Source organism: Trichosurus vulpecula, chromosome 4 (assembly GCF_011100635.1).
Source record: "Trichosurus vulpecula isolate mTriVul1 chromosome 4, mTriVul1.pri, whole genome shotgun sequence".
Classification (NCBI taxonomy): Eukaryota; Metazoa; Chordata; class Mammalia; order Diprotodontia; family Phalangeridae; genus Trichosurus; species Trichosurus vulpecula.
Window position 1 is genome coordinate 217,861,323 of NC_050576.1, and position 25,630 is coordinate 217,886,952.

Sequence of the window (25,630 nt, forward strand, 5' to 3'; positions counted from 1 at the left end):
ATGTATCATAAGAAAATGCATGAGGCCAGCTGTACAGCAAGAGAGAATGATAAAAGGTGGATAGCCCAAGTGTCACACTGGAAGAATAAAATCTTAAATGATCCAAGGGAAAGCTTCCAGCATGTTGCATAGGTCCTTTAAGGACAATTTATGGGAAGAGCTAGATGAGAATAGGCTGCATCCACAGGAAGAAGGCTATAAAAAAATCATGGATCCTGAGAAGTATCAAAGAAGTACTAAAAGCAGAATTACATAATTATACAAAGTCCAAGCCCTGCAATGTGTCTTTTGTCTACACCACCTAGCCCGCAAACCATACTTTTGTGCCCTATTTCCTGGCTTATAGGATTACAGAATGTAGGCTCACCCATTAGAACATTTAACATTGAAACACTCAATAAGTACCAAAGGATCTTGGAAATTCTATGCTGAAAAGAACCTTAAAGATCATCCGGTCCAATACCCACCCTTATTTTGCAGATTAGGAATATATTCGAAGGATGTTAACATATATAGTTATCATTAATTTTCATAGATTACTGGAGGCAATGTGCCATGGATGAAGGGTAATCAACTAGCTGCAAAGTAGATGAAGCCCTACACTATGATCACAAGCCACACCTCGGGTGTCGAGGGGCAAGGCCGCAGGAAGCCAATTCCTACGTGAAAAGCCTTTTACTTGACTAGATCAGTTGCTTTTTCCTTTCTTTTATGTCAATAAATAACACATACCTACTATGTGCCAGATATGGTGCTAATTAATCGAAGCGGCACAAAGAATATAACAAAAACAAAAAGAGAAAAGAATAAACCATAAAAAAGAGCAAAAGAACAGTCCTTGTCCTCAAGAAGTACAGTCTAACGGGGGAAACAACCTGCAATCAGCTAAATAAAGGACAAAATGGAGATAATTTCAGAGGGAAAGCCATGATCAGTAATAAAAAGACATTTTGATTTCCGGTTCAGGCCATACCTCCACTTAGGGTTAAAGTTGTACCCCTCAATCTGCGTGTGCTTCAACTTCAAGAGGATCATTTCATGGAGCTCCAGCAAAAAGGTTTCTAGCCCAGCCTGATTTAGGAAAGTGTTGAGTTGTTTAGCATTCTCAGCACTAAGGTCTTCTTTGTATGCTGCACTGATTTCCCCAAATGGATCCTAAAATTCAGTGGAGATAGATGAAAAGTTTAAAATGAAGAGGGAGAAGAAGAGTAGGGTGAAACTTTACCCAACTTTAGCCAAATGAATCTTGAAATGACCCGAGCAGATAGGATAACTTACTTTTTTAAGCCTTAGAAGCTGTTCAGACTTGTGAGCAGAAAGGAACTGCCACAGGGCTATGGTGTGCTTTAACTGACACCTACTTAAAGCCTAAAAGAGAAAAAAGTTGGAGAAAAATTGAAGGGGCATCTATCACCTCACCTCATCTCAATTATTCCTTAATGTCATCACATTTATCTGCTTATCTCCTCCAATACATATCTTGCCCCTTTTGGATTCTGTCCACCTACATTTTCCCAGAGCCAGAATGCCATCCTCGGTTCACTGCACTAATCCTCCCACTGCTCACACTTAATAAGGCTCTATTATGTGCGAAGCATAGTGCTAGGGACAGAGGACTCAAAGGCAAAATGGAAAGGAGCCCCTGTTCTCAAGGAGTTTAAGTTCTCCCAGATGATACAATGAATAAGCAGATAAACAGTGATTACTTGAGGAGAGAGAGATCGCTAACAATGGAGGGAACCTGGGAAGTGGTGCCTGTGCTGAACCTTAACAATAGCTAAGGATTCTTTTTTTAAAAACTAAGTAGAAAATCAACATACTCAGCCATTTCCATACAAAAAGAAGACCAGAAAATTGGGGCTGTACATGAAACTCCAAATTTGCTACAGCTTGTTCCATTTAATATATATAAGTTAAATGTAGTAGTACCAATATTGCCCTGCTTATTTGTGTCCCCCTCTGAACCCCGCTCTGTATTTTAAAAATGTTTCATTGATGCGCTTCGTTCATCTCTCCCCTTTTCACCCCTCATTACTACCCACTCATCTTTCCCTCAAATAAAATTACTCCCTTCTAACAAAAATATAGTCAATAAAACAAATTTCTGTTGCAATGGCCCCCTCTGAAAATGTATATTTCACTTTGTATCTGCAGTCTATCACCTATTTACCAAGAGGTGGGAAGCATGAGCTTCTTAAGAGGCAGAAGTGTGAAAATGTTCATTATAGAGAGAAGGTTATGAGGTGAAATGACAAGTTCAGGAATCAGCAAGTAGACTACCTTGTTCCAGGAAGACTTGATTGACTGGCCCCACAGATTCTGATAAAGGATTCCCTTTTACAAGTCCCCTTAGGAAGCAATGTGGTGTAATGGATAGACATTGGGCCTTAATATCAGAAGACCTAGGTTTAAATCCTGCCTCTGGCACATAATAGTCTTGTGACCCTAGGCAAGTCACTCTCAGGGCCCCAAGCAATTTTCTAAAACTCTTAAGTTGGAGAGCAGGTACTGATCTGCACAGGTAGAGTTTCCTCATGGGGAGTTCCTCATAGCAAATACATCACTAGTCCAGTGAAAAAAGCCTTCAAACAAATGATATCCCAGTTTGGCTGTCTATCTTCTCAGCCAGCCTGTCAACTTCAAAAGAACTAACCACAAGGGCTATTTTGTATCTACTCTCTAACACAAGACAGTTAAGACTCTGCACAGGGATCAGTGACTAGGGTCTATCCCCCTCTGTCTATTCTGAGGGGACCTTTGGTTTAAGGTGGCACCTATGACAGGGAACGTTTTTGCTAAGTTGGGCTTAGGGACAACCACGCCTAAGTTCAAGACTCACCTTTAACACAGGAGCTGTTTGACTATGCATCTGCAAGATGTCTTGGATATACACATTTAGGTGCATTTCAGGGTCCCCCCCAGCCGTGCTCAGAAATCCCAAAGTAATTTCTGCAACAGAGAGTGCCTCACAGGCATCGCTGTACGACTGCAGATGCCCACTGATGGTACTGATGGCCGAGCTGGGGAGAGATTTCTGGGAACGAGAACATACAATGGGACCTAGTTGGTCTCTTGCTTCTGATGGATAATCGATTCCCTACCACCTTCAATTCACTAAAGCTTTAGTTTGGGACAGACATTCCATGAGGGATCCTGAAAATGGTGTACAGAATTCGAAGCAGCGATAGATCAATAAATCCTTTCACATCAGCATACATGATACTCCTACCCTGAAGAAATGTTTCAATGCCTCATTGTGGAATGGAGGTGACCCAGCATTCTCAAAAGCTGTGCCAGCAGAGCCCAGGCCCTGGTAGATTTGGCTCAGCTGGGAAAGCTTTGAGTAAATGAGATATTGTATGGAAAGCACTTTGCAAACCTTAAAGCACTATACAAATATCAGTGATTTTATATGGACCTAGTGAAAGACTGAATCTGTCACCCAAGGACAAGCCCAGGTAAGTTTGGAACAGTTGGGCATAGGGTGATGAGTTTTTTGGTCCCACCACCAACTCTTAAGACCATCTGCTAAAACATGGAAGCGCTTAAATTTGTATCACAAGAGGAAATACCCATACTAACAGTTGCAGATCCCTGATGAACTAACAGTTCTTACACGGTAGGCAAAAGTGTGATACTATAGCCTGATGTTGCAAATATTAATCAGGGAAAAGGCTTTAACTAATTAACAAACAGGAAAGCTTCTGGATTTTTTGTTTGTTTAAATATGGATCACTGGATCTTGTGAAAGGGCATTGGGTGTAAAGTTTGGAAGCAAGCCCTGTTACTTTTCTGAGACCCAGTTGTAAGATGGAGGAAATAAAATCTGCTCTTTCCAGGTTTAATGGCACATAGCTGTAGAGAGATTAAATTGAAATAAAAAATGAACTAAGAATTGAAGCACTATGTAAATTTAAGATATTATTCCTGATAGTAATGGTAACAGAATTACCTGAGGCATCTTGTTCTTGATGTCCATAAAGATATGTTCATAGTTCCTGTCATGTCTGTAGACCAGGGTGGGTAGTCCCTAAGTGGAGAAAATGCTAGATATTAATGATGGAGGTGGGTGACCGTATAGATACTGTTCTTTGTAGGGAGGGACTCTAAAATTTACACTTTTCAGCACTAACTCAACTTTTATGTTAGTATACTACAAAGCATGGCACTAAATGGTGCCACATGGCTTCTATATTTAGTCAAACAACCTATAGAAACCAAGACCCAGCATAAAGTCCAGCTCCAGAGGCCAGGCAGAGATTTCAATGCAGCATGCTAGAAATGCTGTGTACCATTAACTATATAAATGGAAGGGGTAGGAAGCTTAGGAATAATGGAATAAAATTCTCTATAAGTGTCAACAGTCTGACTTGGCTATTGTGGACAGAAGCATGGACTACTTTCTGAAAGCATTTCCTTTACCTGTAGGGTGAGGAGTGGCTTCCCCTGGAGGAATCGGCTGGTCACTTGTCTCTGAATCTTCTCTAGGTCAAACTGCTGTAATGTTTCTCTACCTTTTTCCACACTGTATTGGCAGTTGGACAAAATTAGTGGGGTCAAGTCCCGCTCCACTTCATAGCTGATAACGTGCAGGTCAGTCACCTCGGAGGAGTTAACAGAATAACTGAAAGAAAAAAAAACATATAATTCCCACCCCCCCATATTTAATGACTGACGATCAGTAAATGTGTCTGCCATGATTTGAAAAATTAAAGAGTCTCTTTTTAGAGTTTTTACAGTTAAAAAATAAAGCTGAAACACAAGTACTGGAGCATGGCACAGAGGCAAGTAAGTAAAACTGAAATAAATCTTGTAATACAACTTGTCCTCTGTCACAAGTCCTAAAGATCCTGGATTATGGTGGGGTGTGGGGGAGAGGGCAACCTGTGAATAAACAGAACAATGACATTTCCCATAGGGCTATATACCCACCTACTGCTTTCATTGGTGTATTTTCTCACTGTATAGACCAAGTCATTGTGAAGAGCAATCAGGTAGCTGACCACAGCAGTAGCACAAAGGCCCAAGCCCCGTCGACGTGGAAGGAGAACCTCAAACTCGGTTTCCAGACTCAAGTCGGCATTGCAGTACTCTTTAGGTAGCTTAATTTCACCTTTGACAGAGAAGGACAGTCTTAGAGAAGAGGCACCTGATCCCAATACCATCTCCCGGCAGCAACTTTAGTTGAGTTTACCAGTGCTACAGTTTCTGGGAGGGGAGACACCATACTTTTAAAGACTGAGCCTACAGACTTAGAAACAGTATGTTCATCTTGAGAAATTCTACTTATTTTTTCTCATTTAACCGATAGATACAGCATTATATCTACAGGTACTGTAGATACAGTAGAACAAGAGATTTAGAGTCTGAAGAACTAAGTTTAGAGCCTGTTTCTGCTATATGGAACCTGTGTGACTTTGGGCAAGGCACTGAAACCTCTCTAGGTTTCAATGCAAAGGAGTCTAGGGAGACTTGAACTTAATGACCTTTAACATCCCTTCTAGCTCTAACCTATGATCCTGTGATTTTCCTCCAACGATGAATTTGGGATATATTAGACAATGGATCTCAAATTCCTTTCAGTTTCTTTTCTAGAATTCTACCTCAAATTGATATGTTCTAAAGAGCTCAGAGATTTTCTCAGATGTATTCAATTATTTGGCATGATAACAACCATGACCATCAACAACTGTGGATTTAGAACTCATATATACAAAAGTATCATGTTTTTAGGCTCAGAGGCAGGTGAGGTGAGACTCAGAAAGGAGAAAGACTGACAACATGCATGGATTCCTGTCGAGTCAAGTATGAAAAGGCAAAAATGACTCACCACTGATATAAAGCGATCGTCTCAGCTTGTTCCATGTAGACAGAAAGATCTCAATTTGTTTTTGAAATGAGCGCTTCAGTCCTTCTATAAAACATTTAACAAATGGATGCCCCACTGTGGTACCTATTCATACCAGGGCAACTTACAGCAAGACAAGCCAATAATGCATAAGTACACATAAATTCATGACCTTGCACTATGGTGTATTCACCACTAGAATTTTCAATGATGAGCAAAGAACTAGAACTTCATGAGAGAAAAGTCTAATGCTTTTGACCTATAATTGATGATGGAATGGAGTATAAGTGGGAAGGAGAATGGTAGCTACTGAGAAAAGCCTGACTATCTAAATGGGAATCAAAGTACATTGTGTCTCTATAAACAGAAGACTAGAGTATCCTTTAGCTCAGAACTGCTCCAACTACCAGGTTTTTTTATTTCTGATTCCCTAAGCATAGTCTATTCCTAGAAAAGGTACTTACCTGAAAAGTAGTGACTTCTGAGGAAACCTCTTATTGTGTTGTATTCAACATCTGAAACATTCTGGAATCTTTTCACCAAATCCCTTTGTAGGGCCAATATCTCTGGTAAGAATTTCACCAGCCTCAATTCTCTTTCCTGGAAAGGGAGAAGACCACCCAGGAAAAGTCTAAGTCACATGGCAATTACAATGAAGAAGAGATACTCTGAGGCAGATTCAGTTTAATCCAGTAAATATTCCAGTTGGTACAATGTTTTGTCACAGAAGGCCTGCTTGAGACTAGGAAAAAAGTACCAGTGTAGTGGCTCAGCTTTGTGAAGAGAAGTAGGAGAAAGAAGAGAGACAGAGCTCATATATGAGTGGGTTTAAATATTCTTTGTTACTAGGGCAAGATACAGATTAAGATCTCTTAGTGGTGATGGAGGGTCACTATTCTCAAAAAGCTAGATGTAGGAAGAGGGAGAGGGACCAGATCTATGATTTCACTGGCACAGGGAACTCTCGACCATCACAGGCCAGCACTTTCTCTGAAATTTATTGTCTTAGTGATCTGGCTATCATCCTGAGAAGTTCAGTGTTTTGTCTAGGGTCACAAAGCCAAGATGTGTAAGAGGCAGGGCCTGAGCCTAGGCCCTTCCGGCTCTGAGGATGGCTTTTTCTCTATGAAGCCACACAGCATTTCTATGTGTGCTAGCAAGAAACCACGGGATTAGGGAGTGGGGAGATTTATTAGAGTTTCTGAGGATTTCTTCAAATAGAAACAAGCCTCCTCTAATTTCTCATAACAGAATGCATACTCATTTCATATAACTCCCGGAGAAAACATAATAGAGAAAATACAAATGCAAGTGGATTCAAGTTAGGAATACCACATCTTCCTTCTAACATTAGGGTTGGCACAATCCAGTTTAACCTCTGGAATTCAAGGATAGAGAGTTGTTTATATCCTCTTCCCTGGCTTCTCGGAACGATGGACAAATAGCTCTCTGAGTCCCTGGGAACTCTACTAATATGTGCTAGTGTCAGCCACCACATGCATTTCATCCATGACTCCAATGCTTTAAAAACCCTGCAGTGTGATATGGGGAAGCTCTTCCTCCCCACTGGGACTCTGTCACAAACACTCACTGTTTACGATCAAAGCTGGAGGATTCAGACCATAAGGTAGTTGCTCAGCTCTTTTTAACTTCATTTAATAATATTATATACCACTTGTAGATTTGGGACTTTGACACTCACAGGAATACTGCAGAATTTGGGAAAGAGATATTGTCATACACAGTATGCCATACACAGCCTGCCCTGTCAGCAGGTGGCTCACCTTCTGCAAGAACCTATAAAGGATCGGCACTGTGTCCTTTCCATCATTCTGTTCCACCACATGCTGGAGGTACTCGACAGTGATTTTCTTCCTGTAGTTCCAAATCTTGGAGCAGTGCACTACACTTCTCTTGGGCAGATGGGACAGAAAGGTCGCTGGGTCACCATAAATGATTTTAGTCACTGGGTTGGAGCTGATGCGTTCATCCTGGCTGATGCGCATATTTGCTTCCAGAAGGGTTTTATCTAGACACTGCACAAAATAAATAAAACCATACTTAGTAATTCATGTTCTTCAAGATAAAAAAGTATTCTAGTCATAGTAGTGGAAGACTGAGGAATCTAAATGACTGAGAATTATATAGTAGAAAGAACCTGGATTTAATCCTGACGCCACCAACTTAATCTTCCTGGATCTCAGTTTCCTCATTTGTAAAATTAGGGAGCTAGATCAGATAACCTTTCACTCAAACAGTAGAGAACTTAAGAATCTGTACCAATGAATTTGGCACTCAATCAAATAATGTTGCATGCGTGTGTGCGCACGTGTGTGTGTGTCCCCAAATATAATAAGCTCTTTGAGGACAGATCTTGTGTCTTATACTAATATTGCATTCTTCAAAGTACCTAGAATAGTACAGGGCAGACAGCAGGCACTTAGTAAATGCCTGTTGAATAAATAAACTAACAAGTGGGATCAGAATAAATAGATTTTATCCCCACTCCTTCAGTACATCAATATGTGATCTTACTTTAATTTTCTATTTATTAAATGAGCAATCAATCTTTCATCAAGCATATTTCTTGAGCACCCACTGTTAAGACGGAAGTTCACTGACATTCTCAGAGGGCTGATGTCTGGGAAGTGCTGTTGATATTATCAGGTGTTATTTAGAATACAACTCTCTGTACCAACACAGATCATAGTAGTAGATAATTTTAAGATTAACCTAAGAGACACAGAGATTAAGTGACTTGCTGAAGGTCACAAAGCTAGTATATACAGAAAGATGTGAACCTAGGTCTTCCTGACTCCAAGTCCAACACTCTACCCACTCCTTCAAGCTGCCTCTCATTTACAGATGCCTATTACCGGGGGGAAAAAAAGGTGGGGCAGCTAGGTGGCGCAGTGGATAGAGGGCCAGGCCCAAAGTCAGTAGGACTCATCTTGAGTTCAAATCTAGCCTCAGACACTCAGCTGTGTGACCCTGGGCAAGTCATTTAACCCTGTTTGCCTGAGCTTCCTCATCTATAAAATGAGCTGGAGAAGGAAATGGCAAACTGCTCCAGTATCTTTGCCAAGAAAACCTCAAATGAGGTCACGAAGAGTCAGAAATAACTGAAACAACTAAACAACAACTACAAAAAAACTTTTGCAACATTCTCAATCTGTACTCTTCAACTGGACTAATCAGCACAGTCCTGAAAAGAAAACAATATGCACTTAGGGAACACTAAGAAACCGTAATGAATTAAGGTAGAGCATATCCCAAACTAGAAAGAGGTATTCAGAGGGTTTGAGCAGCAATTTCAGTCAGTCAGCAATGACTGGAACATAAGGTGCTAAATTAATGCCCCCGAAAATGAGCTCAAGCTTTTTTTTTTTTTTTTACACTAAATAGTAAGCTTTGATTTTTCACCTTTGGGTTCCCAGCACCTAACACAGCGCTCTGAAGACCCGACACTTCGCAGAGATATCTTGAAATCAGACCTTCCCCTATTCCCTTACCTTCAGTTCGAGTATAATCATGGCAGCAACGACCTTCTCCCACCTGTTCCTCCTCTCTTTACTGGACAGTGTGGCATCAAAACCTATAGGCCCTACAGGAAAAACACAGGCAGCATCTAAGGGCTGAGGAAACAGAAACTGTGCTGCACGGTTCCAGTTTGAATAATGCTTTTAGAAATTTCTATCAATTGGTTGCCATGTATTGCCTGTTCATTATAATTCTCCTATGGATCTTTTGGTCTCATGGATTCCCATGTCTAAAGCCCTTCTAAATAGCAAATAACTAGAGAAAACCTAATGAAGAGCTAGCTGTGACAAGTCTCAAACATAAAAGGTGAAATCATAAACTAGAGGAACAAGGAAGAAGTCAACTTTCAGATTTGTGGAGAAAGGAAGAGTTCATGAACCAAGGAAAGCAATTAACTGGGGGGTAAATGTCTTTGCAGCAAGTTTCTCTGATAAAAATCTCACTTCCAAGATACAAAAGGAACTGAGTCAACTTTATTATAAAAGCCATTCTCCCAAGTGACAAATAGTCAAATGACATAGTCAGTCTCAAAAGGAAGACATTCAAGCTAGCAATGGCCATGTGAAAAAAATGCTCTATATCACTAATAATAAACAGAAACTAAAACAACTCTGAAGTGCCATCTCACCTCATCAGACTGGCAAAGCTGATAAAAAGGGAACATAACAAATGTTAGAGGGGCTTCAGAAAGACAGGCACATTAACATATTGTAGGTGGAGCTATGAATTGGCCCAGACATTCTGGAACTATGACTCAAGTCACTAACTGTCTATACTCTTTGACTCAAGTGATACCACTACTAGGCCTATGCCCAAATGAGATTTTTTTTAAAAAAGAGAAAAAGACCCCAAAATACAAAAATATTTACTGCAGCTCTGTTTGCAGTGGCAAAGAAATGGAAACAAAGGAGGTATCTATCAATTGGGGAATAGGTGAACCAATTGTGCTGTGATTGTAACTGAAAACTTTTGTGCTGAAGAAATAAAATGGGAGAGTTTCAGAGAAACCTGAGATTTATGTGACCGGAAGTAAATAGAAGTGAGCAGAACCAGGGCAGCAACTTGTATAAATTAAAGGCTATCCCAAAAACTTAACGCAGTTTTAGACTTCAGTAGGATAAAATTGTACAAAGACTTTGGGACACCTCGTGTACTTAACAACATTGTAAAAACAAACAACTTTTAAAGACTTAAGGGCTCTGATCAACACAATGATTAATGATGATTCCAGAGGACCAATGATGAAGCACATTACCCTACCTCCTGATAGAGATGATAATGGATTCAAGGTGCAGAATGAATCATATATATTTGGACATCACTAATGTGGGGAAGTTATTTGCTTGACTATGCATGTTTGTTATAAGGGTTTTGTTTTTATTATTTGTTTGCTAACAGGAGGGGGAGATGAGAGGAAAAGAAATTTTGGTTAATTGAAAAATTTTAATTTAACTTTTTAAAAAGTTAGTTTTCCCAAATAACTAATGAACACAATAAACTCCAAGAAGCTACTGGGTCACTTTCAAACACCTGTCTTATATAGGTGCCTTATCCTTTTTTAAAATTTAATTTAATTTTTACAATGATCCACACACTCTCTCCCCATACCCCTAGTTGAGAAAGCAAGAAAAACAAAACTGTTATAGTGAAGCAAAATATATTCCAGCATGGCCATGTCAAAAAAAATTCTCATTTTGAATTCTGGGCATATCACTTCTCTCTCAGGAGTCTGACAGCATGTTTCATCATGAGTTCTTTGGAATTCTGATTGGTCATTGTGCTGATCAAAGTTTCTAGGTTTTTCAAAGTTGTCTGTCTTTACATACTATTGTTACCAAAAAAAAAATACCTGTTCTCTTGGTTCTGTTCACCCTGCTCTGCATCAGTGCATACAAGTCTTCCCAAGTTTCTCTGAAATCATCCCCATCATCACTTATTAAAGCCTTGAGTCTTCCATCACATTTACACACCCTAACTTATTCAGCCATTCCCTAATTGATGGGTGGCTTTTTTGTTTGACAGGGACTACTTGTCTTAAGTGACTTGTGTTCCTAACACTGCAAACTAATACAATATTGATTCTACAAAAAAGAGTTTAGAAAGAGAAAGGATAAAGGCTCTTTGCTTTTACAAAAAGAAAGTTCTCTTGTTGATATTGCTTACTCCATCCTGCTTCGTGATATGCAATCTAGGGTCTCCAAGAACAAGAATAAGATCTTTTTGCAATCTTGCTTGGCTAGTAGTTCCATCACTTTCCTTTCTACCCTCCTCCACCCCTTTGTGCACTAGTTCTTACAAGAGCCAGGCTGGTGGTGAGGTTCCTTAAGGAGGCAGCATAGAATGAGGAGAACCACATTTGCAGTCTCATCAGCACTTCTTCCTAGGCTCTTCATTAGTTGCTCTAGGTCTTTTTGGATGTGTTGCTGAAGAAACCTTTCTGGATTCCTAACTGTAGGCTTAATGATTTTCCTCAGAGCCTGCAGGAAGCCAAGAAACAAAGATCAAGAGTTAAGATGGAAAGCTGTGCAGATTCCCTGGATTTGTAAATCAACACTAGATAAGAAAAACTCCTCCAAAGCAAGGATAAGACTGTGAAGTCAGATACCAGAGGCAAAAAGAAAAAGGAAAACAAAAGGACCTTCAACAGGCTTTGTTAAGAACTCTGTATTCCCTGCTATAGGTGATTCCCAGTGTGGTAACTCCTTCCACCAAATGCAGATCAGCAATTCACCTGCATTTTACACTCTTGGAGAACATGACAAGGGTGGGGGTGGAGTGGGAGAGGATGATTTGCCTATACAGCCAGTAGGTATCAGAGGGGCCAGATTGGAACTTAATACTTTCTGGCTCCAAGGCTGGTAATCTACACTTTACTCAGCACTGCCTTACACCTAATAGCAGCTTAATAAATATCTGTTGAAGTGAACTGTATACTAAAAAGAACAAAACAGTAGCTGGAAAAAAGTGACCTCAACATGGCTTAGATTGTAATTAACAGTCTTAAATCTTGTATTATCAATTTTCCTGGAGAGTCATCTACAAAAAACTTGGTAAACATTTTCTTAATTCCTTAGAGCCTCCTTACGATGGCTTAGAATAATGATTTCACTAATTCTCTCTTGCCTAAGATGAGTCTAAGGTAGTCTATTTAAAATTAATCTCAGATGGCAAGGTAAACAGATGCCCCATCCCCATAAGATGTTATACTAGAGAAACATGAATGGGTATTTACAGATTGCTTCTGGATGAGGCACTAGCAAGTCACTCCAAGTTAACTGGAGTCTGCAATAAGAATCATGAGGAAAACACTATCATAAGTCATTTATATCTAACATAAGTAAGAACCAAGCCATACCTGGGCATTCTGAGCAGTTCCCAAAAACATAGCCATATGAGTAAGTAACCGAAGGAGAATGAAGACAACTGGGGGTATCTCTCTGTCTGATACCACCATAACACCTCTGTCTTCAGGATTTCCCAGTACATGGCCAGATTGAGTCCTGTCTACATTGTCTCTATAATTACAATAACAACAACGATTATGGCAGCTTGTATGTTATTTAGCATTTTGTTACAAAGTGCTTTCACACCCATGATCTCATGTGATCCTGACAAAAACAATGTGTGGAAGGTAGGGAGTATTATCTCTGTTTTACAGATGCGTAAGCTGAAGCTATGAAAGGTGAAGTGATTGTGAAAGATTACACAATGGCAGACCTTGGACCCAAAGCCTCATCCTCTGACTCCAAGACTGTTCATTGACTTTGTCACTCTCCCCATACTCGTTGAGGACAGACATGGGTTACAGCAGTATTGTCTGTTTTTCATTACCAATGAATTTGCAGTACTTTAAATCCTTAGCATCTGGGAACCAGGACCCCAGATCAGACATGACAAGGGCCGCTTTATAAATAAACCCTCCACTAACAGAATCATCAGTAATATGTATGAGGATACTGGTTGGCCCAATTCTTATAATGTTAACACAGTAAATTCTTGTGATGGAACAGGTCAACAGCTGTGGTCATTTACCATATTACTCCTTAGGCAAGAGAGTATGTCAGAACAGAGGCCTGATTATTTCCCTGGGATCAAGAGGTGGGCAGGGTGATAAGGATAAGTAGGATCTTTGTAGGAATAAACAGATAGAACTAAGTTCAATACTCTGACCTCACAGATATATTTATAACCATGCTTCCTGTTCATGAATAAAGCTGTGTGATCATGAGAACCAATTCCCCTTGGGCTTCTAAGATGGGTGTTTAATGTATTTCTCTTTGGTAGGAGAAAATTAAAGAGGCTTAAACATTTAGACATTAAACTAGAACTTCTGAAATCTGTCAGTCTGGATTAAAGCAATGACTTATGTAATCAAAGCAGGTCACTAATACAGGGCTCTTGACAATAAACTCATAGACTAAGTGGAGGAGACAGTATTAAGTGAGCTACGTTCTATCAATTTTCATTGTAATTAATTTCCACTGTATCGATGCCATCAGGTGCTTCGTGGTTGTAGCAGCAGTAACTCCAAGACCTTCATGTACAAAAAAGTCAAGGCCCACTAGTATTCACTAGGTAGATTCTGAAAGGAAGAACTGAGAAGACATACCTGACCACATTAAAGCCTTGTACAGCCCTGTGGTTTTCACCACCAATCCGAGCACCACAGTCAATACATCTGCTGCTTTCCATTGGGGCACCACACTAGCCCCACACCCACCAAAAAAAAAAAAAAAAAAAGGAAAGGAAAAAGAAAATCATGAATCTGACTTTACAATAAAGATTACTTGATGTTCTAATCAGGCTCCTCCCCCTCACCAACTTCCAGAAATTTGAGTTTATTTTTTGCAATTAATAATAGTTATTTTTGCTTTTCTAAACAAAAAAAAAAATCAGCATGATTTCCATTCATATTCCCCACCCCCACTGTATCCTCCTTTGTGAAAAAGAAAAAACTTGAACAAAACCAATCCACCAAAAGGACTGTAACTGACAGTTTAAGTGACATTATTCCACCACTCTGCCTCTCTCCTTCTAAGAAAGGTTATGGTTTTTCTCCTTTTTTCCCTGGACCCCAAATTAGTCACTGTAATTAATTTGAGTCTGTAAGCACTTCACTTATGTTATTGTAGTTGTATCTGTTGTTTTCTTGATTATACTTTCTTTGTTCTGCATTAGTTCATAAGTCTTCCTGTATCTGAAGTTCTTTTTATAAATCAATTTATTTTTAGTTTCCAACATTCATTTCCACAAGATTTTGAGTTCCAAATTTTCTACCCATCTCTCCCCTACCCCCTACCCCAAGATGGCATGCATTCTGATTACCCCTTCCCCCAGTGTGTGCTCACTTCTATCACCCCACCCCGCCTCTTATCCCCTTCCCCCTTACTTTCTTGTAGGGCAAGATAGATTTCTATATGCCACTGCCTATACATCTTATTTCTCAGTTGCATGTAAAAACAATTTTTTACATTTGTTTTTAAAACTTTGAATTCCAGATTCTCTCCCTTCTTCCCTCCCCACCCACTGTTATTGAGAAGGCAAGCAATTCAATATAGGTTATACATGCTCAGTTATGCAAAACATTTCCATAACAGTCATATTATGAAAGACTAATTGTATTTCCCTCCATCCTATCACACCCCTCATTTATTCTACTTTCTCCTTTGACCCTATTCCTTTTCAAAAGTGTTTGCTTCTGACCACCCCATTCCCCAGTCTGCTCTCCCTTCTATCATCCCCCCTCTTATCCCCTTCCCCCTTACTTTCCTGTAGGGTAAGATACCCAATTGAGTGTGTATGTTATTCCCTCCTTAAGCCAAACCCGATGAGCGTAAGGTTCACTCATTCCCTTTCACCTTCCCCCTCTTCCCCTCCATTGTAACAGCTTTTTCTTGCCTCTTTTATGTGAGATAATTTACCCCATTCTATTTCTCCCTTTCTCCTTCTCCCAATATATTCCTCTCTCACCCCTTAATTTTATTTTTTAGATATCATCCCTTCATATTCAACTCACTCCATGCCCTCTGTGTATACACACACACACACACACTCACACACACACACACATTACATTCCCTTCAACTACCCTAACACTAAGAAAAGTCTCATGAGTTACAAATATCTTTCCATGTAAGAATGTTAAATAGTTCAACTTTAATAACACCTTTATTATTTCTCTTTCCTCTTTACCTTTTCATGCTTCTCTTGCTTCTTATGTTTGAAAGTCAGATTTTTCTGTTCAGCTCAGGTCTTTTTCTATCAAGAAAGCTTGAAAGTTCTCTATTTCATTGAATGTCCATTTCCCCCCGTGAACTATTATACTCAGTTTTGCTGGGTAGGTGATTCTTGCTTTTAATCCTAGCTCCTATGACTTCTGGAATATTCTATTCCAAGCCCTCTGATCCCTTAACGTAGAAGCTGCTAGATCTTGTATTGTTCTGATTGTGTTTCCACAATACTTGAATTGTTTCTTTCTGGCTGCTTGCAATATTTTCTCTTTGACCTGGGAACTCTGAAATTTAGCTACAATATTTCTAAGAGTTTTCTTTTTGGGATCTTTTTCCAAGAGGCAATGGGTGGATTCTTTCAATTTCTATTTTACCCTCTGGTTCTAGAATATCAGGGCACTTTTCCTTGATAATTTCTTGAAAGATGATGTCTAGGCTCTTTTTTTGATGATGGTTTTCAGATAGTCCAATAATTTTAAAATGATGCCTCCTGGATCTATTTTTCAGATCAGTGTTTTTTCCAATGAGATATTTCACATCGTCTTCTATTTTTTCATTCTTTTGGTTCTGTTTTATAATTTCTTGACTTCTCATAAAATCATTAGTTTCCATTTGCTCCATTCTAATTTTTACGGAATTATTTTCTTCAGTGAGCTTTTGGACCTCCTTTTCCATTTGGCCAATTCTGCTTTTTAAGGCATTCTTCTCCTCATCGGCTTTTTGGACCTCTTTTGCCCATTTGGGTTAGTCTCTTTTTTAAGGTGTTAGTTTCTTTAAGGTGTCTATTTTTTGGGTCTTCTTTAGCAAGCTGTTGACTCATTTTTCATGATTTTCTTCCATCGCTTTCATTTCTCTTTACAATTTTTCCTCTAGTTTTTTTACTTGATTTTCCAAATCCTTTTTGAGCTCTTCCATGGCCTGCAACCAATTCATATTTTTCTTGGAGGATTTGGTTGTATGACCTTTGACTTTGTTGTCTTCTTCTGGTTGTATACTTTGATCTTCTTTGTCACCAAAATAAGATTCCAGAGTCCAATTTTTTTTTTACATTGTTTGCTCATTTTCCCAGCCAATTACTTGACTTTTGAGCTCTTTGTCAAGGTAGGACTCTGCTTCCAGAGTGGAGAGTACTCTGTCCAAAGTTTCAGGGGTTTTGCCCAGCTGTTGTCAGAGATACTTCTAGGCATCTGTAAATTTTCAGTTCTTCTAAGGTGGTATATCAAAGGAGAGGTGTTTACTTCTCTCATGGCCTGTGCAAGACCACAAGCACTCTTTTCTGCCTTGGAACTGTGAGGAGGATTCCCTCTCCACCACCACAACAAGCTCTGCCATGCTAGCGCTCCTTCTCACCCCAGGACCACCATTGAGGACTGTGACCCAGATCCAAGCAGGGCAAAGCAAGAGAACCCTGCCTCAGCACCAGCAAAGAGATCCCTGTAATACCCCTCTGTTCACCTGCTTGTTCCCCCATCGTCTGTGGGCCTGGAGCTCCAGAAGCAGCCGCTGCTGTCGCCACCCCCTCAGGGCTAGGGCCTGACTCCAACAGTTTCCCTACTTATCTTCTACTTTGTTTTTGACGTTTCGTGGTTGAGAAGTCTGGAAACTGCTCAGCTGCCAGTGATTCAATCCCGTGAGGCCTGCTTCAGCCTGGTCTGTGCCAGGGCAACCCACACTGGACTGTGCTCCACTCCCAGCCTGGTGCAATAGACCCTTCCTATCAGCCTTCCAGGTTGTCTTGGGTTGGAGATTTGTTTCATTCTGTCATTTTGTGGGTTCTGTAGTGCCATAGTTTTGTTTAGAGTCATTTTTCACATGTACTTGGAGGGGTTTGGGGGACAGCTCAAGCAAGTCCCAGCTTTCACTCCACCATCTTGGCTCCACCACCCTATATCTGCATTTCTCATTAGTTATTTATTGAGGCAGAAATATTCCATTACTTTCAAATGTCACAATTTATTCAATGACTCACCAACTGATGGGTTGCCCATTTTGTGTCTAGTTTTTTGCTACCACAAAGAGTTTATCTATGAATGCTGTTACATATGGGACTTTCTGTCTTTTGACCTCTTTGGGATACATGCCCAGTAGTGGGATAGCAGCTGAAATATGAACTGAGTCACTTTTCTCACACAATTCCAAATTGTTTTCAAGACCTTTGTTCACGTGTAGGATTTACTTCTAAGATCTGTTCCCCCCTTAAAACCAGATACTGTACTAACAAACTTGAAGGGACCTCAGCAGTTCTCTAGTTCAACCCCTGAACAAGTAGCTATCTAACATCTTTTTTAAGATTTCCAAGGGGAGAGAATCCACCGCCTCTTGAGGAGGCCCATTTCACTCTGGTTCACCTATCATCATTAGGAAGATTTTCTTGACGTCAAGCCAACACTTGCCTCTGTACCTTTCTCCCATCGTTCCTGGTTGTGCCTTCTGGGGCCAAAAGAACAAGTCTAATTCTTCTTCTACATGACAGCCCTTAACCTTAAATACTTGAAGACAGATACCATGTCTCACCTACTTCTTCATGCAACATTTAACTGAACCTCATATGTCATACTCAGGGTCACTCTGGTTGCCTTCCTAATTAGTTAATATCACTTTTAAACAGATGACCAGAATTGAACACAGTTCTCCAGGTAAGATCTGACAGAGGCAGAGTACAGTTAAACTATCACCTCCCCATTCTTGGAAGCTTTGCCTCTCTTAATATAGGCCGATATCTCATTAGCCATATCACAGATAACGCATATTGAGCTTGTAACAAAATGATAACAATCCTCAAGCACAGAAACTTACCTCTCCCACAGAGCAGGGGTGACCATTGGGACACACTGTAAAAATAATGATGGGATACTATATTAGCTGATAAAGTTACACCAAGTAAGCTAAATGCCTAGAAGGGAAAAAAAGAATCCAGCTGTAACCAAGGTCTGAGGATAATACAAGCGCCCACCTAACGTGGTTATTGGGAGGATCGAATGAGATAATATTTGTGACATGTGGTACACACATCTCAGTGCATGTCTCAAAGTGCTTTAGCAAATTGACAGCACACCAGAATGAGCCTTTGGAATGTTATAAAGCAACAGGAATGGCTTGCTAGAGAAGATGGCCAAGTTTAAATGTACTGTGTTATGTGGATTAACCATTCTGTCCCCTACCAGCATATTCTAAACTATATTCTTATTTGTAGTTTTGTATACCCTAATTTCATGGTTCAGAAAATCTTTAGTCTTTCAGTTTAATGTGAATTATACTTTGCATGAGCCTCATGACATAGTCCTTTATTCGCTTCAAAGGATATACCTTATGGAAAGAAAATGCTTTGAAGAAGCTACCTCAATGTGGTCACAGTGGCTAGTTTTCCCAATAAGAAACATAATTCTTTGGGTTGTCTTTACAAAGTCAACATAATGTCAATTCCTCCAAGTCATTTAGGCTTAAGCACCATAAGGCCCTAAAAGCAGGCACAAAAATTAGACCTCCTGGAGCCTCACAAATATGGCAAAAATCTTACTCCTTTTAATCTATTGGGCCACCAAGATTAGAGTACAAATCCAAATTGATTCTTCCTCTAATACCATTAACTGTCATTAATGTTTAGAACAAAAAATTCTCCACCCACAATCAACACTTACAATACCAGTGGACTCTTTCTAGGCCCTGCCAATTTTTAGCTTGTGCCAGCAAGTCTTCAGGCATTGTTGGAAGAAATGAATTCTGGAAGAAAAGCAGATATTTGGATGAATGAACACATTAATTAGCATAGCCTCATTGAACCTAGTGAAACAGAATGGTCCTTCCAAATCAGGCTTTCTAGAGATATTTTGGAGAATCCCCTGTGGAAAGGGTTCTCTCTGGATAGCATAAAACACAGGGCAGACAGGTTGCTCTTTTAGGAGAACTGCACTTTAAACAGTCAGAAGATCACACACATTGGAGAGCTTCAAAGAGTCTGAGAGATCTTCTAGGCCAAATCCCTCATTTTTAGAGATGAAGACACTGAGACTCTAGGACTCTATAGGTTAAATAACTTGCTCAAAGTCACATCTATATTAAGAATCCAGAATCAGAACCCAGTTCCTGATTCCAAATCAATCATTCTTTTCATTGTATGATATGTCAAATTAGAAAATGAAACAGAAAGGATTCCCTAAGACGAATGAGTTAAGGCTATCCTATGCCAAACCAGAAGGCATGGAATAGCCTTAAAGAGCTATCCACCCTCCCACAAACTATAGTATTAGAAAGTTGCTAAAGATGTTGCTGGAGGATCTGATATACTATTAACATAGTATATTTATATACTATCCCAAGGCAGTGGGGTACCACAATGGATAAAATGCTAGATCTGGAGTCAAGAAGACTTGACAGACACTTACTAGCTCTGTCACTCTGGGCCTACCTCAGATTCATCATCTGTAAACAGTGATAACAGCACCCACCTCCAAGGGTTGTACTGCGGATAAAATAAGATGTCTGTAACATGCTTTGCAAACCTTACAGACCTCTCTAAATGTCAGCTGTTACTCACCTGCATGCTGTCTGGATCGAAGGCCAGGTTCTTTAGAGGTTCTAGGATGGGGCTCTGTCCACAGAGCAGAACAGCTTTAGCATGAACAGCTAATTCTGTCACTGTACTCTTCTGTCCAGAATCACCTGAATTCACAGTCAGGAGAGGACAAGTGTTGGTCACCAGGGACTTTGCCATTTCCTTCAACGCAGGAGAAGAAAGGGCTTTTGCTTCCATGATGAATGAGTTCACTGCTTCACATTGCTGATGGAAGAAAAGAAATTCATGATTCTGTCATCATGGCCAGAAGTTTTAGATGGATCCAATGGTATCTCATGGTTAATCATGGAATTCTGATATGTTAAAGGCATCAAATTTCAATGGTGGGGTAGTACAAATTCTCACTTGTGGGAGAAAAACTCTCTGGAGGAAAAGAACTTTTTCCTTATTCCTTTCATCAAGTCACTTTAAGGACACTTAGATGTACATGTTGTAATCAACACACCTAAATCCAATTTTTGTCATGTATGTAAGGTGTACACAAAGGCTTGAGGACTAGCTTATTTTTAAACACATCTAACACATAAATTCAAAATATAATTATCATGTTTGAAGTAACAGTCAGGGCTAAGGCAAAGAGTACCTCTTAAAGAAAAACTGTTTACTTAGATTATTGTCCCTATGTAGTCTTCTGTCAAGAGCCCAAAAATTTCAAATACTTCTAAGGAAGGGAAAGAGGAAGCTTGGGTCACACCCAGTGGAAATTTTACGTGTCAAGATTAAAAATGATCCCCACCTTCAACTTCAGTGTTACTTTCAAGGCTTTAGAAAAATGCTGTACAAAGTGAGTGGGGAGTCTATCACAGGATGATCTAAACACTTATACAGTTGAGTCCTCTAAAAGAACAAATTACTGAATATTGGTATTCATTCACCTCTGGCGTGGGGTGGATGTTTGCATTATTGGATCTGTATGATACAGTGAGCTCCTGAAAAATTGCCAACAGCAAGTAGACAGCCTTTTGAGTGTCTGAGCTTTTGCATTTCTGAAAAATAAGGGATATGTAGTGAGAATTAAGAGAAGTCAAACGAATCTACAGTGTCTAGTCTTGGATGACCTGTGGGTAGCCAGCCACCTCCCCATAGACCTTCTAGTGAAGTTAAGGTTTCTGTCCCCAACAACCATCTAAACCCTCAATTATTCTTAGACCATGTGGTTTATTAACTATTTTTTCATCCATTAATTCAATGAGAATTTAAGTACCTATGTACCTGGCACTATACCAAGGCACTGGAGGTATTAAAGTACTAAGAAATACACTCTTGAAGAACTTACAAACTGAATCAAAATATATAAACTTGACACTAATTATTATAACCTAACCCAGGATCATAAGATCATAGATCCAAAGCTGGAAAAGACCTTAGAGGTCCTGGTTTTTTGTTTTTTTTTAACAGATAAGGAAACTTAGGATAACTTGGAAGAAGTGACTGGCTCTAAGTTACCCAAGTGGTAAGGGCCAAAGCCGGTATTAGAACCCAGGACTTCTGGTCCAAAACCTAGTACCTCTTCCCATTGTCCTATACTGCCTCCCTATGAAAGAGTTCAAGATTATAGTATAAAAACTGCCTGTATGTTCATGTGCCCACAGGACAGCCAGGCACAACTCTCTGCATTGAGGCATGATTGCTGGTTTACCACAATAAAAGAAGGTATATGTTACTGAGACTAGAGCCATTGCCACTGCAGCTGCAGGGGAAGAAGGGGCCATAATGACAGCTGCATACCCTTTTGAAATCTCCCTCCAGCAGAACGAACCCCAGGAAGGTAAGAAAGGTATAGCTCATCTCATGAGAGAGAATCCTACCTTCAGAGCAGTCATGATACACTTTGGATCACACTTGAGGACTGCCCTCCCCACAGCATCACGAAGGGCCTTGTAACTATCTCCACATACCAGGTAGCGATCCATCTGGCCTGACTGATCTCGCTAGAACCAAAAGCAACACACAATGGAAAAAACTCATCTCTGGAACATCAACCATACCAAAAATTAAATTTATATAGGATGAGCAGTAGAGGAAAAGGAACAGGTTTAAGAAGAAACCAGATTCCTTGGGTAAAGGAACATTAGAAAAAGAAACATCTAACTGTAGCACAGTCACTGCACCACAACAGAAAGTTTCCTGTTCAAATAAGGTGAAAAGGAATAGGAAAATAAAAGCTCCAAAGGCAAGCAATCTTAATCCTCCTGGCTTTCTCAATTTAAAAACAAAGCACTAAAAGCCAGAATGTTTAAAATGTTTTGTCAATACTGCAAAGGGCCAGAAAGCTTAACATTTAAGTTGACTCAAGACAAAATTACTTAGCTAATCTCTGCAATTCGGAGAAAATCAAAGAACATCTTTGAAGTTCCACCAATTTCTAATCCTCTCCTCAAGTATGGACTCTCCCCTTAATCTAGTAGAAGGCCCCTGGAAAAACATCCCACCATCTGATTCACCTTTTTTTTCTAGAAGGCCAAGGCTATGGACACACTATTCCTCCAGGTCTCCCTAGGCAGTCAATCAGAAATGATACTCTTAGCAAGGGAATAAGAACAAAAATAGAAGTTTCTCACATTTAGAAACCCCACACATGAGAAACACTGAAAGGGAAAGAAAGGAAACACATAGTATGCTGTCCAATCAGTATTGAAAGAAGGCAGGAGGAGTTAACAAAAGCGAGCCTTGAGTTGTGGCTGTAGCTTCAGCAATAGAAGAGAATGGCAGAATATGCACGCAGTGGTTAATGGTGCCTGCTCTGGCTTTCCTCTCACCAGCTGATCAATGATTTCCTTGGGAAACACCCACTGGGACTGGTGGTCCTGTTGGCAAAGGGTCTGTACAAACTCCATCCCATGTTGATTAACGAGCTTCCGAACCAAGTAGACTCGATACCAGTCATTGCCTGCTTGAAGGCAAAATCTCTTGACTTGCTGCAGATATCTTTGCTTCTCTTCTGCTACCTCTGGAGAGTTCAAGGAAAGGGCAATTAAGTGGTTCAAAATTAGGCAAGCACCCAAACTATGTAAAAAGGTAGAGAGATCCTACCCTCAAGGTGTTTATAATATAAAGAATGAAGACTCTCACTAAACCCAGAAGAGAAAACATATAGTTAACAAAAACACAGATGAACTGAAAAAAAAAAAAAACCAGCTCTTCTATGGTCAATATATTTGTAAATAAGGTATTCGTTAAAGCTGGAAGAGAAAATAACTTGCCTACAGCTTCGTGCAATTCAAAGAGGAAATCTGAAGCCCTGTCGAGGCAGAGCCGGATCCTGGCTACGTCCTGTAAGTATTCAACCGAGGACTCATTCACAATTTCTCTGTCACTCTGCAGTAATGGAGAATAACTCCCAAGGAAGTGTCCTTCATCCCTCAGATAGCTGAGGCGATCCTTTTCAGAGCAAGCACTGGCTTTCTCATATATTGAGTCCTAAAAGTTTAAGAACACAGAAGAAAACAGTCCCGTTCTTCGGTTACTCTATTTTCAACCTCTACTTATATCCTGGACCCAAGTCAAATCATGAATTTAAACATTCAGGATGGGAAAATAAGCCACAGACGATCAAAACTGCTATACCGCGGATCAGAATAAGAAAAGGAAAAGAGCAGATAAAGACTATCTCCCTTCTTTAGCAGACTGGCATTTAAATGCACTCTAAACCGGAGTCAGAGGATCAGATCTCTAGACTGGAAGGGGACTGAGGGGCCATTTAGTCCAATGCTCCTTATTCTACAGATGAGCAAACAATGACACCCCAGAGAGGTTACCTGATGTTCTCAAGGGCACAAAGGTCACAACAAGCCTGGTAGGTACTTCTTGTATATAGATAAGAAATAAATGCTACTATTAGATGCATGAGAAAACTGATTCTGGGAGAGACAAAGTAGCTTGTTCAAGGTCATAAAGGTAATAAATCAGGACTTGAATGAACTCAGACGCTAGGACTCCAAATCCAACACTTTCCACTATACCAGCAGATCTCCTTGTTGGACTACAAATAACTTCTGTTCCCACTCTATGATTTTATAGTTCCACCATTTACAAAAGTAAGGTAACAGAGTAAGAGTCAACTTACCTCAAGGCAGTTAATAAAAAGTGTATATAGTTCAGTTTTATCTTCATCCAGGAATGGTTTCTGCTCTAACTGGGACAAATAATGCTGAATGTATTCTTTCACATCATGGAAGCTGCAGACAGAGAAATTCTTTAACTGAACATTCCAGGTCTGGAGTTTAATCTAAGAGTTTAACTGTTTAATTTGCTGGAATAATGAATCCTAGAGGTGCTTTAAGTAGTTTATATATTTATGTTTGTTTGCATCTTTTTGAGGCAAGGTCTCCCTATCTCACCCAGGCTAGAAGGGCAGTAGTCCCTCATGAGCCTGATCCTACTCTGGATAGGCATGGAAGCTCTGACTTGCTGTTTCCAACAGAACCTGGTGGTGCACCCAACTCCTGCTCCCCCCATTCTCACTTCGGGGAATTCACCAGGTTGGTATTGGACTTAATATGGACACACAACTAGCTTCTGTCCATTGCAGCCCAGAACTCCTAAAATGAAGTGATCTACCAGCCTCAGGTTCCCAAGAGCAAGGATTATAGGCATGTACCATGATGCTTAGCATTTAAGTAATTAATTTATGAACTGTGTAAGCATTCCCATGAAACAGATTGTTTTGCAAATGGTGTGAAAAAGACAAAAAGAAATAAACTTTTCTGAGGCCCTTTAGTGGAAGATCCACCATTGAAACTGAAGATTAATTTCTTGTTCAATAGCATTCAGTCGCTTTTTAGTTGTGTCCAACTCTTCGTGACACCATTTGGGATTTTCTTGGCAGAGATAATGGGGTGGTTTGCTATTTCCTTCTCCAGTTCATTTTACAGAAGAGAAAACTAAAGCAAACAGGCTTAAGTGACTTGCCCAGGGCCACACAGCTATTAACTGTCTGAGGACAGATTTGAACTCAGGAAGATGAGTCTTCTTGACTTCAGGCCTGGCACACTATCCACTGTGCCACCTAGCTGCCTCCACAGAGAGGGAGAGCAAGCAGAGAATGAAAGAGAAGAGAAAGGAACAAAGAGAAGCTAGAGAAGAAAGGAGGGAGAAGAGGAGGATATAGGACAAGGGGCAGCCTCTAGTTTATTAACACAGAGGTAGGAAGAGCAATAGAACCTGAGTAAGAAAACCTACTTTTCATCACTTCTTTGCAATAATAATAACAAGCGATAGCATTTTACAAAAGTTTACAGAATACATACACTCACAACAGGCATGATAGATACTACTATTATATAGATGAGAAACAGGTGCTATTATTATATACATGAGAAAACTGATTCTGAGAGAGATGAAACAAGTCTGCCTGCTCTGAGTACAGCACTTGAATATAGTACTGCCTCTTATAAATCTCCTTACTAGCTTTGATGCCTTGGACAAATCACCTTCCCT

General features: G+C 40.0%; 1 protein-coding gene across 1 annotated transcript in view; it reads right to left on the reverse strand.

Moving 5' to 3' along the window:
- RNF213 (ring finger protein 213) overlaps positions 1–25,630 on the reverse strand; it is a 183,170-nt gene that overhangs the window by 3,730 nt on the left and 153,810 nt on the right. Inside the window, exons 46-66 of the mRNA XM_036754786.1 lie at positions 24,258–24,369; positions 23,395–23,611; positions 22,951–23,141; positions 22,000–22,122; positions 21,067–21,177; positions 20,153–20,395; positions 19,257–19,338; positions 18,415–18,449; positions 13,998–14,092; positions 12,744–12,903; positions 11,685–11,865; positions 9,361–9,452; positions 7,633–7,884; positions 6,313–6,448; positions 5,831–5,914; positions 4,933–5,113; positions 4,423–4,624; positions 3,953–4,030; positions 2,840–3,034; positions 1,279–1,368; positions 974–1,155 (exon numbers count right to left, since the gene is read on the reverse strand). Coding sequence (XP_036610681.1) covers positions 974–1,155; positions 1,279–1,368; positions 2,840–3,034; positions 3,953–4,030; positions 4,423–4,624; positions 4,933–5,113; positions 5,831–5,914; positions 6,313–6,448; positions 7,633–7,884; positions 9,361–9,452; positions 11,685–11,865; positions 12,744–12,903; positions 13,998–14,092; positions 18,415–18,449; positions 19,257–19,338; positions 20,153–20,395; positions 21,067–21,177; positions 22,000–22,122; positions 22,951–23,141; positions 23,395–23,611; positions 24,258–24,369 — 3,042 coding nt within the window. The remainder of the gene's footprint in view (positions 1–973; positions 1,156–1,278; positions 1,369–2,839; positions 3,035–3,952; positions 4,031–4,422; positions 4,625–4,932; positions 5,114–5,830; positions 5,915–6,312; positions 6,449–7,632; positions 7,885–9,360; positions 9,453–11,684; positions 11,866–12,743; positions 12,904–13,997; positions 14,093–18,414; positions 18,450–19,256; positions 19,339–20,152; positions 20,396–21,066; positions 21,178–21,999; positions 22,123–22,950; positions 23,142–23,394; positions 23,612–24,257; positions 24,370–25,630) is intronic.